The 13188-nt window shown below is 41.2% G+C and overlaps 1 protein-coding gene across 7 annotated transcripts; it reads right to left on the bottom strand.

The window, feature by feature from the left end:
- Positions 1-852: 852 nt before the first annotated feature.
- Positions 853-10959, bottom strand: LOC307028504 (uncharacterized protein). 7 transcript variants are annotated; one of them, XM_079663584.1, is made up of 7 exons: positions 10150-10959; positions 4422-5845; positions 3974-4311; positions 3378-3620; positions 2295-2417; positions 1880-2104; positions 853-1706 (listed from the first exon to the last, which is right to left on the bottom strand). In XM_079663584.1, exons 6-7 carry the CDS (start codon positions 1973-1975, stop codon positions 1191-1193), a joined length of 612 nt encoding a protein of 203 aa, XP_079519710.1. In that variant the 5' UTR covers positions 1976-2104; positions 2295-2417; positions 3378-3620; positions 3974-4311; positions 4422-5845; positions 10150-10959; the 3' UTR covers positions 853-1190. The 7 variants fall into 7 exon arrangements, with proteins under 7 accessions (XP_079519710.1, XP_079519712.1, XP_079519711.1 ...); XM_079663586.1 differs by having other exon boundaries at positions 3974-4301; XM_079663585.1 differs by having other exon boundaries at positions 4429-5845.
- Between the last annotated feature and the right edge of the window lie 2229 nt (positions 10960-13188).

Here is a 13188-nt window from a genome sequence, read left to right as displayed (position 1 = left end):
CACATTTTTTCTTTCTGGATATTTTACAAATCACTCCCCTTTCAAACTCTATTCTTGTTATTTTTAACAACTTTTTTTTGTTACTGTCATATAGTATTTTATACCTAATAATTGAGTCTCTAATGTCTCATTAATAACTATAATGATAATATCAAGGTGTGCCTTAACCTCACTGAGCTGAGGTTATTTGAGCCTCTCAGGAGAGAGCTTTCTTCCACCTGGTTGTAGAAAAGCTCTTTAAATTCGTTAGCATAGCTAGCTAACCAGATGCTAATAACAACAGATCGCCACTGTGCTTACAACTAAAGACACAGCCTCGCAAACACTGCGGCATGTGTACGGCTCCTTATGGGTACTGCAATATTTGAAGAGTTGGAGCGGCGTTCCGATGCACTCCGTTACTCCTTTCAGACGAGACATAACCACGTGAAGACCTATGGTGAAGACACGTTACGCTCGTGTTGTGTTCAATGAACCTGTCCTTGGCCAGGAAAAACAGGCACTCGCTTGTTTAATTATTTTGCGATCTAGATTTCTTCTTCTTTTTTGAAGTGAGAAGCTGACGGACGGACTGACGGCCCCCCCCCCCCCCAAAACGAAAACTCTTCGGTTCTCCACGAATTACACAAGTCACCCAAAGCGGGAGGCGCCGAAAAGCGACTAATTTGCATCACTGCAATATGGACCTGCTCATGGTTTGTGTGCTGTGGATAAATAATTAAGTGTAACCATTACATTTAATATGAACTAGGAAGGTATTGGTGTTATGATGTATTTCTTTTAACAAACAAAGAGAAAACCTATAGAAATTCTAAACAAAGCTCTCCACTCAATTATTGGACAGTCACATACTTGATAGAACCAAACCTTTATTTTAAAGTAGGTCAACTTAATAAAATGTAAAACAACCCATAAAAGTAAGAAAGGTGAAGTATAACAAAATAACACTCTAAATGAGTTTTAACATAAAATAAACATTATCATAAACTTAATAAAATATATACATATCATATATATAAATGAATATCAATCTATACACCAAACTTTATACATAAATAAGTGTCCAGTGTCCATGCCTCTGGTGGGGGGGATATACATTTAGTTATGTCCTCCAACCATTGCTCCTTTGGCACAATGTAGTTCACTACTCCCTGTACTGGCAGTGTCCAGTGTCCGCTGTCCCAAACCTCCTACACCTTCACACGTGTTGGGCAGTACTTTGCGGGTAAGTGTTTGGCTGTATGGAGCAGGAGCAGGACTAGGAGCAGGAAAAGCAGAGAGAGGCTGGCATTCAGAGCCTGTGGAGCAGCGACCAGGACAGAAAACTGTGAGCTCACTGGTGTATATATCATGGAGCCCAAGGGTGGAGCAGGGAATAGCTGCAACACCACATGAGGACCTGAGGGTGGATCAGGGAAGAGCTGCATCTCCACCTGCGGACCTGAGGGTGGAGCAGGGAAGAGCTGCATCTCCACCTGTGGACCGGAGGGTGGAGCAGGGAAGAGCTGCATCTCCATCTGAGGGCCAGAGGGTGGAGCAGGGAAGAGCTGCATCTCCAACTGAGGGCCAGAGGGTGGAGCAGAGAAGAGCTGCATCTCCAACTGAGGGCCAGAGGGTGGAGCAGAGAAGAGCTGCATCTCCAACTGAGGGCCAGAGGGTGGAGCAGAGAAGAGCTGCATCTCCACCTTGCTTTGATGCTTTGTGATCTGGAATGTGACAACAGCGAAGTTGAGGCATTTATTAGAAATGATCTATAGCAGTTAATGTTTCCAGATTTATAACCGAACACATTTATAATAAAAACTAGTTTTTAATGTTATTGTTTATAAGAGAGTTTAACAAACATGGAAATCAAATACACAGTCACGTTATATTTGACCTTTTTGGTTGAGTCCATCTTTAAGATGGAACCAAATGTGGAGGTGATGCTGGCCTTGATATGGTCCATGTGGGAGAGGATATCCCTGCCGTACATGGACAGCACCCAAAGACTGCTTGGGAGGAGGCTGGGCTCTGGGGGCTCCTGGCAGACCACAGGGAGGAGGCTGGGCTCTGGGGGCTCCTGGCAGACCACAGGGAGGAGGCTGGGCTCTGGGGGTAACTACTGGGAGTGTGATATATGCATGAGGCATTTCTTAATCTGAAACTATCATCATTATGCTTTAGTCTGGAGTGAGTCACTCAGTGTAAATCCTTTGATTGATAATATTTGCACCAGTAAATTGTAAATGTTCAGTAATATACTTATCATATGTGAATAATAAGTAATATCTACATATGTTTCTATACTGTACCTTCTGACAGAGGTCACGTCACTTCCGTTTCCTTGGAGCGGGGTTATCCCTCCTGAAGGCCAAAGCCCGTCCATTCCGCATCTCCCATTTATTTATGGCTAATAGGTTTAGTAATCATCTAAACTTTAAGTAAAATAACAATGCAAGTGTTAGAGAGAACTACACCCGAAAGCGAACAACACTGACACCATGTTAACCATTATTTATACAGGTTATCTACACATATAATCATGTATAAACACACATCATGTTCATAAACGGTGAAGTTATCCTTTTATCCATAAATGATTGATGTATGTATATTGAATTACAATTAATGTAATGTTATATACAGTATATAGCTATCTTGCATATATATTCAACAATATACTGTATCCTTCCTGGAGCATATAACACACTTTATCATATCATAGTAGGCAACGATCCCTTATCTCACATAAAGATATTTATATCATATAATATATGATATACTTTAGGTGTCTATATGAACAAATAAACTGATAAACATAAACTCATGAAACGCCACCAGTAACCATTCGGCATCTTAACCGAAACTGTACAGTAACTAAAGGTAAGCTATTAAACACATAGTAGTGGAGTAAAAGTGCACCATTTACCTCTGAATTGTAGTGGAGTAGAAGTACACAGTAGAAAAATATGGAAACACTCAAGTGAAGTACAAGTATCTCAAAATTCTACTCAGTACAGTACTTGAGTAAATGTTCTTAGTTACTTCCCACCTCTGTGTATACAGTATATATGCTGTATGACTTCTGTACCACTGCTCACAGAAGTGTAGTTACTAATTACAACATGCCCATTCATACAAGAGTCGTTTAACAACTTATTTAAATTACTGTTGTCAATCGGATGTATAACACATGGCTGTTGACATTGATTAATATAATAACGTGTATTTAACCTAGACACGATAGCATTAGCAATGCTGGCTTGCTAACTTTATGCAGACTGAAATTGCCGACTGTATACAGTAATGTAAAAGTTGACGCCAAAACGACGGTTGTAAAAATAGGTTTTATGACTGTAAACGGGAAAATAGAAACATGTAGTGTTGTTACTTACTCTGAATACCACTGATACGCCTCGCCACTGTCAACCAAAGCGTGAGGGGGGCGGGTTCGGGGAGAAGCCGTGCAGTGAGTGGCTCTGTCCATTGTGATGCCGTGACGTGATTGGCTCCGTCCATTGGGAACTCGCGTCGTTATTGGTTTAAGTCCAATCTCACAATGGAAAGCGAGTATCATGATTGGGTGATAGATTGGAGTTTGACAGACGGTCCTGCGCCAACTAGCGCCAGACGCCTCCCTATGGAATATGGAACAGAACATGTTCAATATATTACAACATATCACTCTTATACCAATTAAATAGTTATCTTAAAAGGCAATAATCGGGAGCCAATTGATTTAAATAAAGCTTGTTGATTCACAAAATGAAATTTCACTAATTCCATATACAATTTTAATTAAATAATAACAAAAATTAGTACTTATTCATGCTTTTAAAAATGTAGTTAAGCATTTCTGGCTTAATGATAGCAGTCCTCTGTACAGTATTTAAGAGAAAGAAGTAAAAACGAACATCAAGTATGCAATAATTAGTTTATTATTATTATTTTTAATAATACCACATGATAAAGTATGGAAATTCAACGTCACCTGACCACATGAAGTATTTTCTAGCCATCACCGTGAGATCGTGTCCACTGGAGAAACAGCTCTGAATACCATTGAGATGAGATATGATTCAGCAGAGCGGAACATTTTGCGGGCCAGAATGAGTAACACTCCTGCAGTTTGTGCTCTGTATCAGGATCCTTCAGTTTATTGATTTAACATCAACTGACAAACACTGTGAGGCTGTCCTGCCATCGGCCGGCAGGTGTGTTTATCATGTTGGTGAAATTGTGGAGTCTGGGCCTCGCACTTGTAAATATAATTAGTGCATCACATCCTGCTGGATTACATGGGTCTGGATGGAGGATATCTGAAACAGCCTTGTGCAAAGGTCAGAAAGCAGTCAAATTGAAAACTTTGTGGCTAAGAGTTGATATTCAAATCCATGTTAAATCATGTAGTGTTTTTTTAAAATTGCTTACTTACTTACCACTTACATTTACGGAAAATGATGAAAAGTTGTTCTTCTGTGTGAGCCAATAGACAGTGTTGCAAATGGAAAATATTGCTTCTGTATCACGTGTACCCAGGACAGCGAGAGACACATCTCACCCTGACAGCAACATGGAACAACTCTAGGCCTATTTGAGGATGTGAAGTTTAACTCCAACAATCCTAAATCCTTCAATGTACAAGGAATGCCAACTTAAGACCGGGTGTGAAGGGCTCTCGATGATCAATGATATACCCTTTAAGTTTCTCTTCCCAAAACTAAAACTCTCAAGAGGTTGCATTTTGGATATAGAACATCCATACTTCCATCGAAAAACATAACGCACTACAATAACCCACATAATCGTGAGTCAGGGTTAAATGGTACAAAAGGCAAGAAATCAAATCGAGGGAGGAGGTCATGTTGGAAGGGTCGGCCCAAAATTACCCAGAAAACAGCTGTTTCAGTCCTGTGTGAAACCAGAACATTGACTTATTTGTTTCGTATCTTCGTAAACTTAACGAACTAATCTTCAAAGCATATTCTAACCCACACCACTATCTTTACTTAAACCTAGCCAGGTAGTTGTGTTGTCTAAACAGCTTCTGCACTGCAAGGTCCTCATGCGGCTAGAATTTGGTAGAAAGCACAACAAAATTAATAATGAATCTTGCAAACACACAGGGTATCAGGGTATGTTGAAAACAATATTTTGACAGTACTTTACAAAGCAGACTTTTGCAGAGGGATTGTCTCAATCATAGACTGTATATATGGTCTCAATACTGAATGGGGGTTCTCAAACTGCAATAGTTAAAAAAAAAAAAAAAGTATTCAAATTCTAAAAACACGAAAGACTTCAACATATTATAACAAAAAATATGTTAATCAATAGCCTAGTTAAGTGTGACAGTGTATATTTCTAACAGCAACAACCTGTGTTGGTTTCTCTTTCTGAGGAGTAAGGTTTTTGTAATTGTGTAATAAAGTTCATAATCCGCACATACAAGTGAATACATTCGGTAAAACGGACTAACCCAGACAACTTACAAAAAAGAAACTACCACAAAAATATGCTGACTCCCCAGAAGCCTCGCACGCCGCCCTCATCACCATGGTGACCCGGTGTGTTGGCACTTTAATAGCTGTGAAACTCTAGTTAAACAGCTCACCTGTTTTCCTCATTACGTCTCCTCTTCACAGACCCACGCTCCTCACCTCGGAGCAAACAGCTCAGGTCAGAGTGTCTGAAGGAGAAATGCGGTGTCGTCTTTACAATGTGTCCCAGTGGGCCTGCCCTCAGGGGCCCAGGAACAGTGGGGGGCCACGCATTTGAAGCCTTCTCAGATGAGCACTGGCACATCCAATAATATCCTCCTTGGATTAGAACGGGAAACCTCCTGGTGGCTGTAGCAAACACACTGTGTCGAGAGAGATACACAGCGTCAGCTTTTCTGTCACTGAGGTGTTTGGAGTGGGAGCTAAAGAGCTATCAGGGTTAGCAGTGAATGAAAACACAAAACACATTACATTTAAATAAGTTGATGCTTTTATCCAATGCAACTTGTATTAAGTGCAAACAACCAGGAACATTACCTTTCAAAAGGCCAATCCATTGTTAGTGCTACTGCATTGGCCAAGGTGGAAGGTGGGTGGGTCTTATGTCTGCGGCTGAAGATGTGTTGATGTCTGCTGTCGTGATATCAATGGGGAGCTTGCTCCACCATTTTGGAGCAAGGATTGCAAACAGGCAAGTTTTTTTCTGGGGTACCTGATGTCGCTGCCCGATCCGTATCAGAACACCAATTTGCTCTGAGCATGAGCGAAAATGCAGCTACTTCCTGTCACCACTCTTTTCTTATGGCATTGTTGAAAAAGTACAGATTTTTTAGTAGTCTCTTCTCCTGATATAACCTTGTAATTACTTTCTATACATTACATTACATGTTAATTGTTAGATGCTTTTATCCAAAGTGACTTACTGTACATACTCAATACTGTGGACAATCCCCACAGGAGCAATTTGGGGTTGAAGTGTCTTGCCCAGGGACACAACGACATGTTGACTGCAGTGGGGTTTGAACCTGTGCGGCGCTGATCCGAACACCAACGCACTAATCCACTGATCACTTCTATGACATAACTAGTCCATCCAAAGATAGCATTTATTTATTTAAATCCCATAAACTGCCGTAAATTGTTTCGACCTGCTTGAGTATCAAAGGAAGTAGTTGCATTTTTGCACATGGGCAAAACAAATCGGGTTTCCGGTATGGATCGCGTAGTGACAACATGGTCCTACTCTAAATGAGACAGTAGCGAGGGAACGTGCTGGATTGTAGGGTTTGACCATGTCCTGGATGTAGGAAGGACCCTATCTATTAACAGCATGGTAGGCCAGTACCAGTGTCTTGAAGCAGATATGGGCAGCCAGTGATGGGAGCGGAGGAGATGTGTATTGTAGTAGAACATAGGTAGGAAAACTAGTCCAGCTTTTGCATTCTGAAATTGTTACAGAGGACGGATGGTGCTTTTTTGTGGACCAGCCAGGAGGGAGTTAGGGTTGGGGTTATATATAATTCTGCCTGTTTTGGCAGCATAGAGAATTGCCTCATAGTTTAAGGATAAACAAACATTCCAATCTTTAATAGGGCTGATGGTGTTGTTGGTGACACAGGTGACATTGAGAGTGACAGTAGACTGTAAGTGCCACCCCTGTGTTGACATCCGGTGATCTTCACCCTCATTGTTCGCCGACCAATCAGCAGAACAAACAGCACTACTGTTTGCCCAGCCTCCTCCAAACAGCCCCAGCTGAGTCTTACCCAGGCTGCCCTGCACCCCTGCACCTGGCTGCAGCATCGCCCTGCGAGCCCTGGGCCTACCGTCACCAGGGTCACAAGTGCACCGCTAATTACGCAACACTATTTGCGCACGAGACTGCCCCATCAGGCCTCTGTCATTTGTTCTGCAAATTCACTCTGACCCTTTCGACAAGGCCTACCCCCGTCCTTTCCTTCAAGTTGGGCCTGGTTAAAGTTCACATTCTGGAAGTACATATATAATGAATATAATTGTGTTATAGCCAACATAATTGCTCCGGCAACACTGTTTTTCGTTACTGTCAAGTCAATGAAGTGCGTTTGAGTTGAGCGTGGGTTGAGTTTAAACTTTAAGGCTTACGCCAAGATTTCTCTGTACTTGGACAAAACCGATCATATAAACAATCCACCACTAATAGAATAGAATCAGAGGGATGAAACCCCTCTTTAATGGTCACACATGCAGAGCACACAGCGAAATGTGTTCTCTGCTTTTAACCCATCGCAGTACCAGGAGTTTAGTACTAGGAGCAGTGGGCAGCTATTGTACAGAGCCTGGGGAAGAGGGGATGTCCGGCGCCTTGCTCAAGGGCACCACGGCAGGGCCCAGGAGGTGAACTGGGATCTCTCCAAGTAGCAGTCCACACCCCCTATTTAGGTCTGTTCGGGGACTTGAACCGGCGACCCTATGGCTCCCAGTCCAAGCCCCTACTGAATGAGCCACTGCCGGACTGAATACAAGTTTGTATACATGTGTGTATATGTGTAGCTCAGGTGGGAGAGCTCAGACATGTATCATGAGGCTTGGATCTAAATATCCTTGTACATGTGTGGAAGTGTGCATAAGGGCCTGTGAAATTTATATTATGGGTATTACTATTTTCTAAACATCCTTTGATTTTCCGGTACCTTTTGATGACAGTTAGTGTTTTGGAACTCTTACCTAACAGATACAGCATGTGCCTGAACAGACACAGTACTGTATATCGTGATTCACGCACGACTTCTACCATAGAGTGTAAAGCCGCACAGAGCCGCACTTCAAAGCTTGGCTTGTTCATTGGACGGCCATAACTCTATAGGGCAAGGTGCAGAACATACAGGTTCTTGGGGTGGTGGTGGTGGTGGTGGTGGTGGTGGAGTGTGTGTCTGCCCTGTTTCCATCCTCAATCTCCAGATATCAAAGCAAACTCTGACAGTGGGGGTCTCCGGCATCCCGGGCTGCTTTCCACACAGGAGACAAAGCACCGAGCGGCGGGTCTGCATCGTATTAAACAAATCCTAAATGCTTCAAGCTGTTACACACTCCCCAATGAAACCTTTATGAAAGGGCCCCTAATGCGATTTCAGAAACACCTTGTCATCAGCCCTTTGGGCAGCAGAAAGCAGAAGTGTGGATATATGAATGAATGGGCGTTGCTGAAGAACCACTCCGTACTGTATATGAGTGGAGGTGCCTATGGTTTTATTGCCCAACATGTACCTCTCATGGATATTGCCTGTTGTTTCATTCACTTGAGAAGGCTTTGGCTAAATACAGGCTTTTATACACTGCCTGTCACTGATCATGTTAAGTGCCACTTTAGTTATATCACATAAATGAAAGCTTATGTGTTGCGACAAAGCAATTACCACAAAAGACTTAAGTAACAACAAGAAAGAAAACATGGTTCACATGTTCTGGTTGGCACCCTAGTTATTTTGAAGTTATGCAAAAGTATGTTTTTTATATAAAGGCCACAATGTCTTTCGAACATATTTGTTTGCTCAATTCCAAGTCTGCAATTAACTGGAAAAAAGCTGTGCAACAAAAAAAAGACATGGCTTTTCTTTTTGTCAAACTCTCTTAAGCAATCCAGGACTGGGATTTAGTTTAAAAAAATGCAAAGATAATAAAAAGTTTTTTAAATGAAATAATGGTGAGCCCGTATAAACCTTTAGCTACGGTGGCTGGCGCGTGCAAACGTGTTACATCGCCCCCATCAGGAGAAACACACTGCAGTTTAACAAAAAGATGCGAATAAAAAAACACAAATGTGCAAAAACACATCCATATCAAGAAACATGACCAACTTGACAACACATACACAGTTGGGACCGGAGCGATGTTTGACATTCGGGGATTATAAAGTTGGCTAACTGTCACTGGAAACTTACCTGAAATGTAAACTTCATTGGCCTATTTTAACAACATGTTCACATGATTCCATAAAATATGATTTCAGATCTGCTGTAAGCTAGCTAGCTAACCTATCATTTCAAATATATACTATACCGACAAGAAATTATGAAACAGGCTAACTTGCTGAACGTCAACAAGCGCTCCGGTCCAAGCTGTGTGCCTCACTTTTTAGTGTCCCCGTTTCCATGTTTCGTCAAATGTTTGAATGTTTTCTTAATTCTGAGAATATGTTTTTAAGTTGGTGAAGATGTCTCTTCTTTGCATGTGTTTTGGCAAATTTGTGTTTTAATATTTGCATTGTTTTTGAAAGTGCAGCACGTTTCTCCTGATGGAAGTGTTTTCGGCCGTTGGACCATGTACCACCGTATATACCATACCAATAAAGGTAAAAGTCCTAAGGAGTAACTGAGTTGAAGTTGTTGATTTTTTTTAAAATAGATTTTTAAGGTCCAGAATAGCCTTTATTGGAGAAGGACGGTGTTGAACGATTCAGGGGTGATTCAGGGGCTGCAAGCCAGATTCCAACTTGCATCCACCAAAGCATATTCAGGTAATTTTTAGTATTCTAAGTTTGTTTGCTGTTGCCTTGATTCATTTTTGTCGCTTTTTATATGTATTTTGTTGCTATTCCCAGTTACTAATTACAACATATTCGACCACTGTGTAAAGCTAATATGACGCAACTCAGTATAATTCATGCTCAATTTATTTCTTATATTACCTCAAACATTCTGTGCAATGAGAACCAGCTTTCCTCTGCTGAACATCTTTGGCTCATCTTGATTCAATTCCTGACACACACACACAGACACGGAAACACAAGTGCATGAATGTGAAGACAGACATAGGTAATGCATTCTAAAATCAGGAGATAGTGTAAACTGTGCATGGGTTTCTAAGCCACACACACACATAGAGAAGCAGACACATTCTGAGGACTTCAGATCCTCTCGCCAAGATCATTCGGGGTGAGCCTCGCAAGTGTTTGTGGGGGTTGAAGTCAAAGGTGACCAATCCTGGCCGGCACATGGACAGTAAAATTCCAGTCATCATGCAGCCTCTAACAAATCATCTCTCCCATAACTTCCCTCACGCATCCACAGCCCTCTCTGTCAGATCAAAGCGGGCGGACATCATCACACATCCATACGTTTGGCCTCTTTCCTCTGTTTTCGTCTGCATCCTTCTTCCCTCCAAACCTGGTTTTTATCTCTCAACACCTCTCGGATTAACTTCTTGTCTCGTAACCAATTTCTATTTACGAGGTTGACGTGAGGGCAGAAGGCTCGTGCGTGCATGCCTGGGACAGGGGTGTGTTTTCTGGGGCTGACTCAGGCCGTGCCATGGACTCATGTGGAGCTGCTTTAAATGTGTCAGACAGGACAGAGGTACGTCATCCTGCAGGGTTGAATTACAACCGGAGCTCATCTTTGATCTGAGAGGCAGGTCCTCCCTCTCTACCTCCCCCCTAGACTCTCACTCTCACTTCATTTAGCTGTGTCTGCCTCTCTGTCTCTTTCTCTGTCAGGGGTTCCTGCGACAACCACAGACACCCAGAATTCCTCTCTTCTCCAATGAGTGTGGGTGAGACCAACCCAGTCTCACACAAAAACGTGTAATAACTACGTTGGTCCACAACGTAGGACGTAGTATTTCTACAAAAACGCCTCTGAAATTGTAAGATCCCTTCGTTTTTTTTCACCATTCATTCCAATGGCTGGCGTCTATGTCACGTGATCTTCACATTTCTCCCTGCAGAAAAAAAAACATGGCCGAACTTCATTTTATTCTCGGTGTAAAATGCCTATTTTAAAGTTAGTTTGGCCATTAAAATGCGTTTTGATGTCATTTGATGCGAGAAATATGAGTTGTTATTTCAGATTATGTGTGCAGTGGATGTACATGATCTTTAGTTTGCTAGTTATTATGAAGATTACTTCAGGAAATTGTGTCTATACAACGTTTTCATTGTTACCAAGGTGGTTGCTAGGGACGCTGCCATCGATATTATTTCTGTTATGTTGTGTAACTGTTTAATGGTGTTATCTTTATTGCTACCCCCTTCCCCGTCAATGTATAGTGTTGGTTAGTTTAAAAAAATCCGCATCTAAAATGGTGCCATAGATACGTTATTTTTCCCGGTGCAATTCCAGTCTCACATGTCACATCTCACATCACATCGTCATAAACAAATACCGGAAACAGAACGAAAACACTTTATTCCGAGTGTGCTTGCTTTTTTTGTCTTTGGAGGTAATCACATAATGGCATTGTAATACACGGTTCGGCTGCATTAAATATTACATATCTGCAGTAATTATCTATTTATAGAGCCTTGATGAGAAGACTTCTAGACAAACATGAGGAACTGCCGCCAACACTGAAAACGTGACGTGGATCATAAATATATCAGCAATTAAACAACATCTTACATTTATTTTCACACAATACATCTCCTTGCAGTATAAACACTAATTCGGCTGACTTTTATATTTGATCCAATTGGTAGATAGGCTGTATTTACACCATAAACGTGCACTCCTGATATAAAGGGACACCTAGTGGTTAAAGCATGTTATTGAATTTCATTATTTTTATTATTAGATATCAATAGGATCCCTATAAAGTATATTCATTACTCGTTATTCTCTACTAATAGTTAATTAAAGACTGTATATAATGACTATTTTGCACATCCCTTTCAAGATTTCCTAAGGTTTATTGACATATATACACAAACGGTGTAGTTATGCAATGAATGAAAAACTTTGTGTATACCTCCAGCAATGTTAACTATGTTGAAGCACTTATTTTAACTGATATTGTATATATGTATTATACTCTTATATAAGATGTATGTAGATGGTATAAGAAATGTGCAGAATATGACAGTTTAATGGTGGAGGTATACACAAATATTGATAGATGTCTTGTGATGCACTGTTGAGGAACCCGCGACCCAAGTTTTTCATCTCCGGCCTTGTCAGGTATTGAACAATCAATAAATAAAGAACACAGAATTATTAAATATAAAACACAGAATTTGTGTGATTATATTAAATGATTTACAAATAAACACCACTGCATATTTACAACTGTTACACATGCTGATGTAACTCAAATGTTTCCAACTTGGGATCAATAAAGTATACCTTATCTTAAGATGATCGATGGTTACTGCCATATTTGCAAAATGTGCCTCCGAACCTTGACAAGTGCATGTTACAGACTTATCAATTAACAACAGGAGGGGTCACAAACATAAGACCAGCTGTTAAATAAAGCTCTTCTGACCTTAGCCGTCATGTGGGTATATATTAATGCTGCCCATTATGGGCACAAGCAATTTTCACCCATTTATTAATGATATGTTTTACATTTGAGTGTTTCCTATCCCCTACACCTCCAGGGATGTACACAGTTTAATACTGGCAACTTCTTATTATGGGAAATACAAAAACGTCTTTTAAAACTACAACTCCCAGTAGAGAGGTGCCATAGATAGAGAACATGTTGCGAAACACAATAGCCAGCATGTGTAGTTCTGGGGACGGGGTGGGGGAGGGAGGGACGGGGTGGACCCGTTCAAATCCAGTTTTGGACAGTCTGCCGTCGTTCCATCCCATTTCAATTGCTGTTCGACGCTCGGCTTAACCCTCGGAGCACACTCTCCAATCACAGAGCTTGCGGACTATCACGGGGTTTGTCAAGCGAAGCGGAGAGAATACTTACTTCCGGGTGTAATATTCTGTAAAGCAAA

Source organism: Notothenia rossii (assembly GCF_949606895.1).
Source record: "Notothenia rossii genome assembly, chromosome: 2".
Taxonomy (NCBI): Eukaryota; Metazoa; Chordata; class Actinopteri; order Perciformes; family Nototheniidae; genus Notothenia; species Notothenia rossii.
This window is presented reverse-complemented; position numbering and strand designations above follow the sequence as displayed.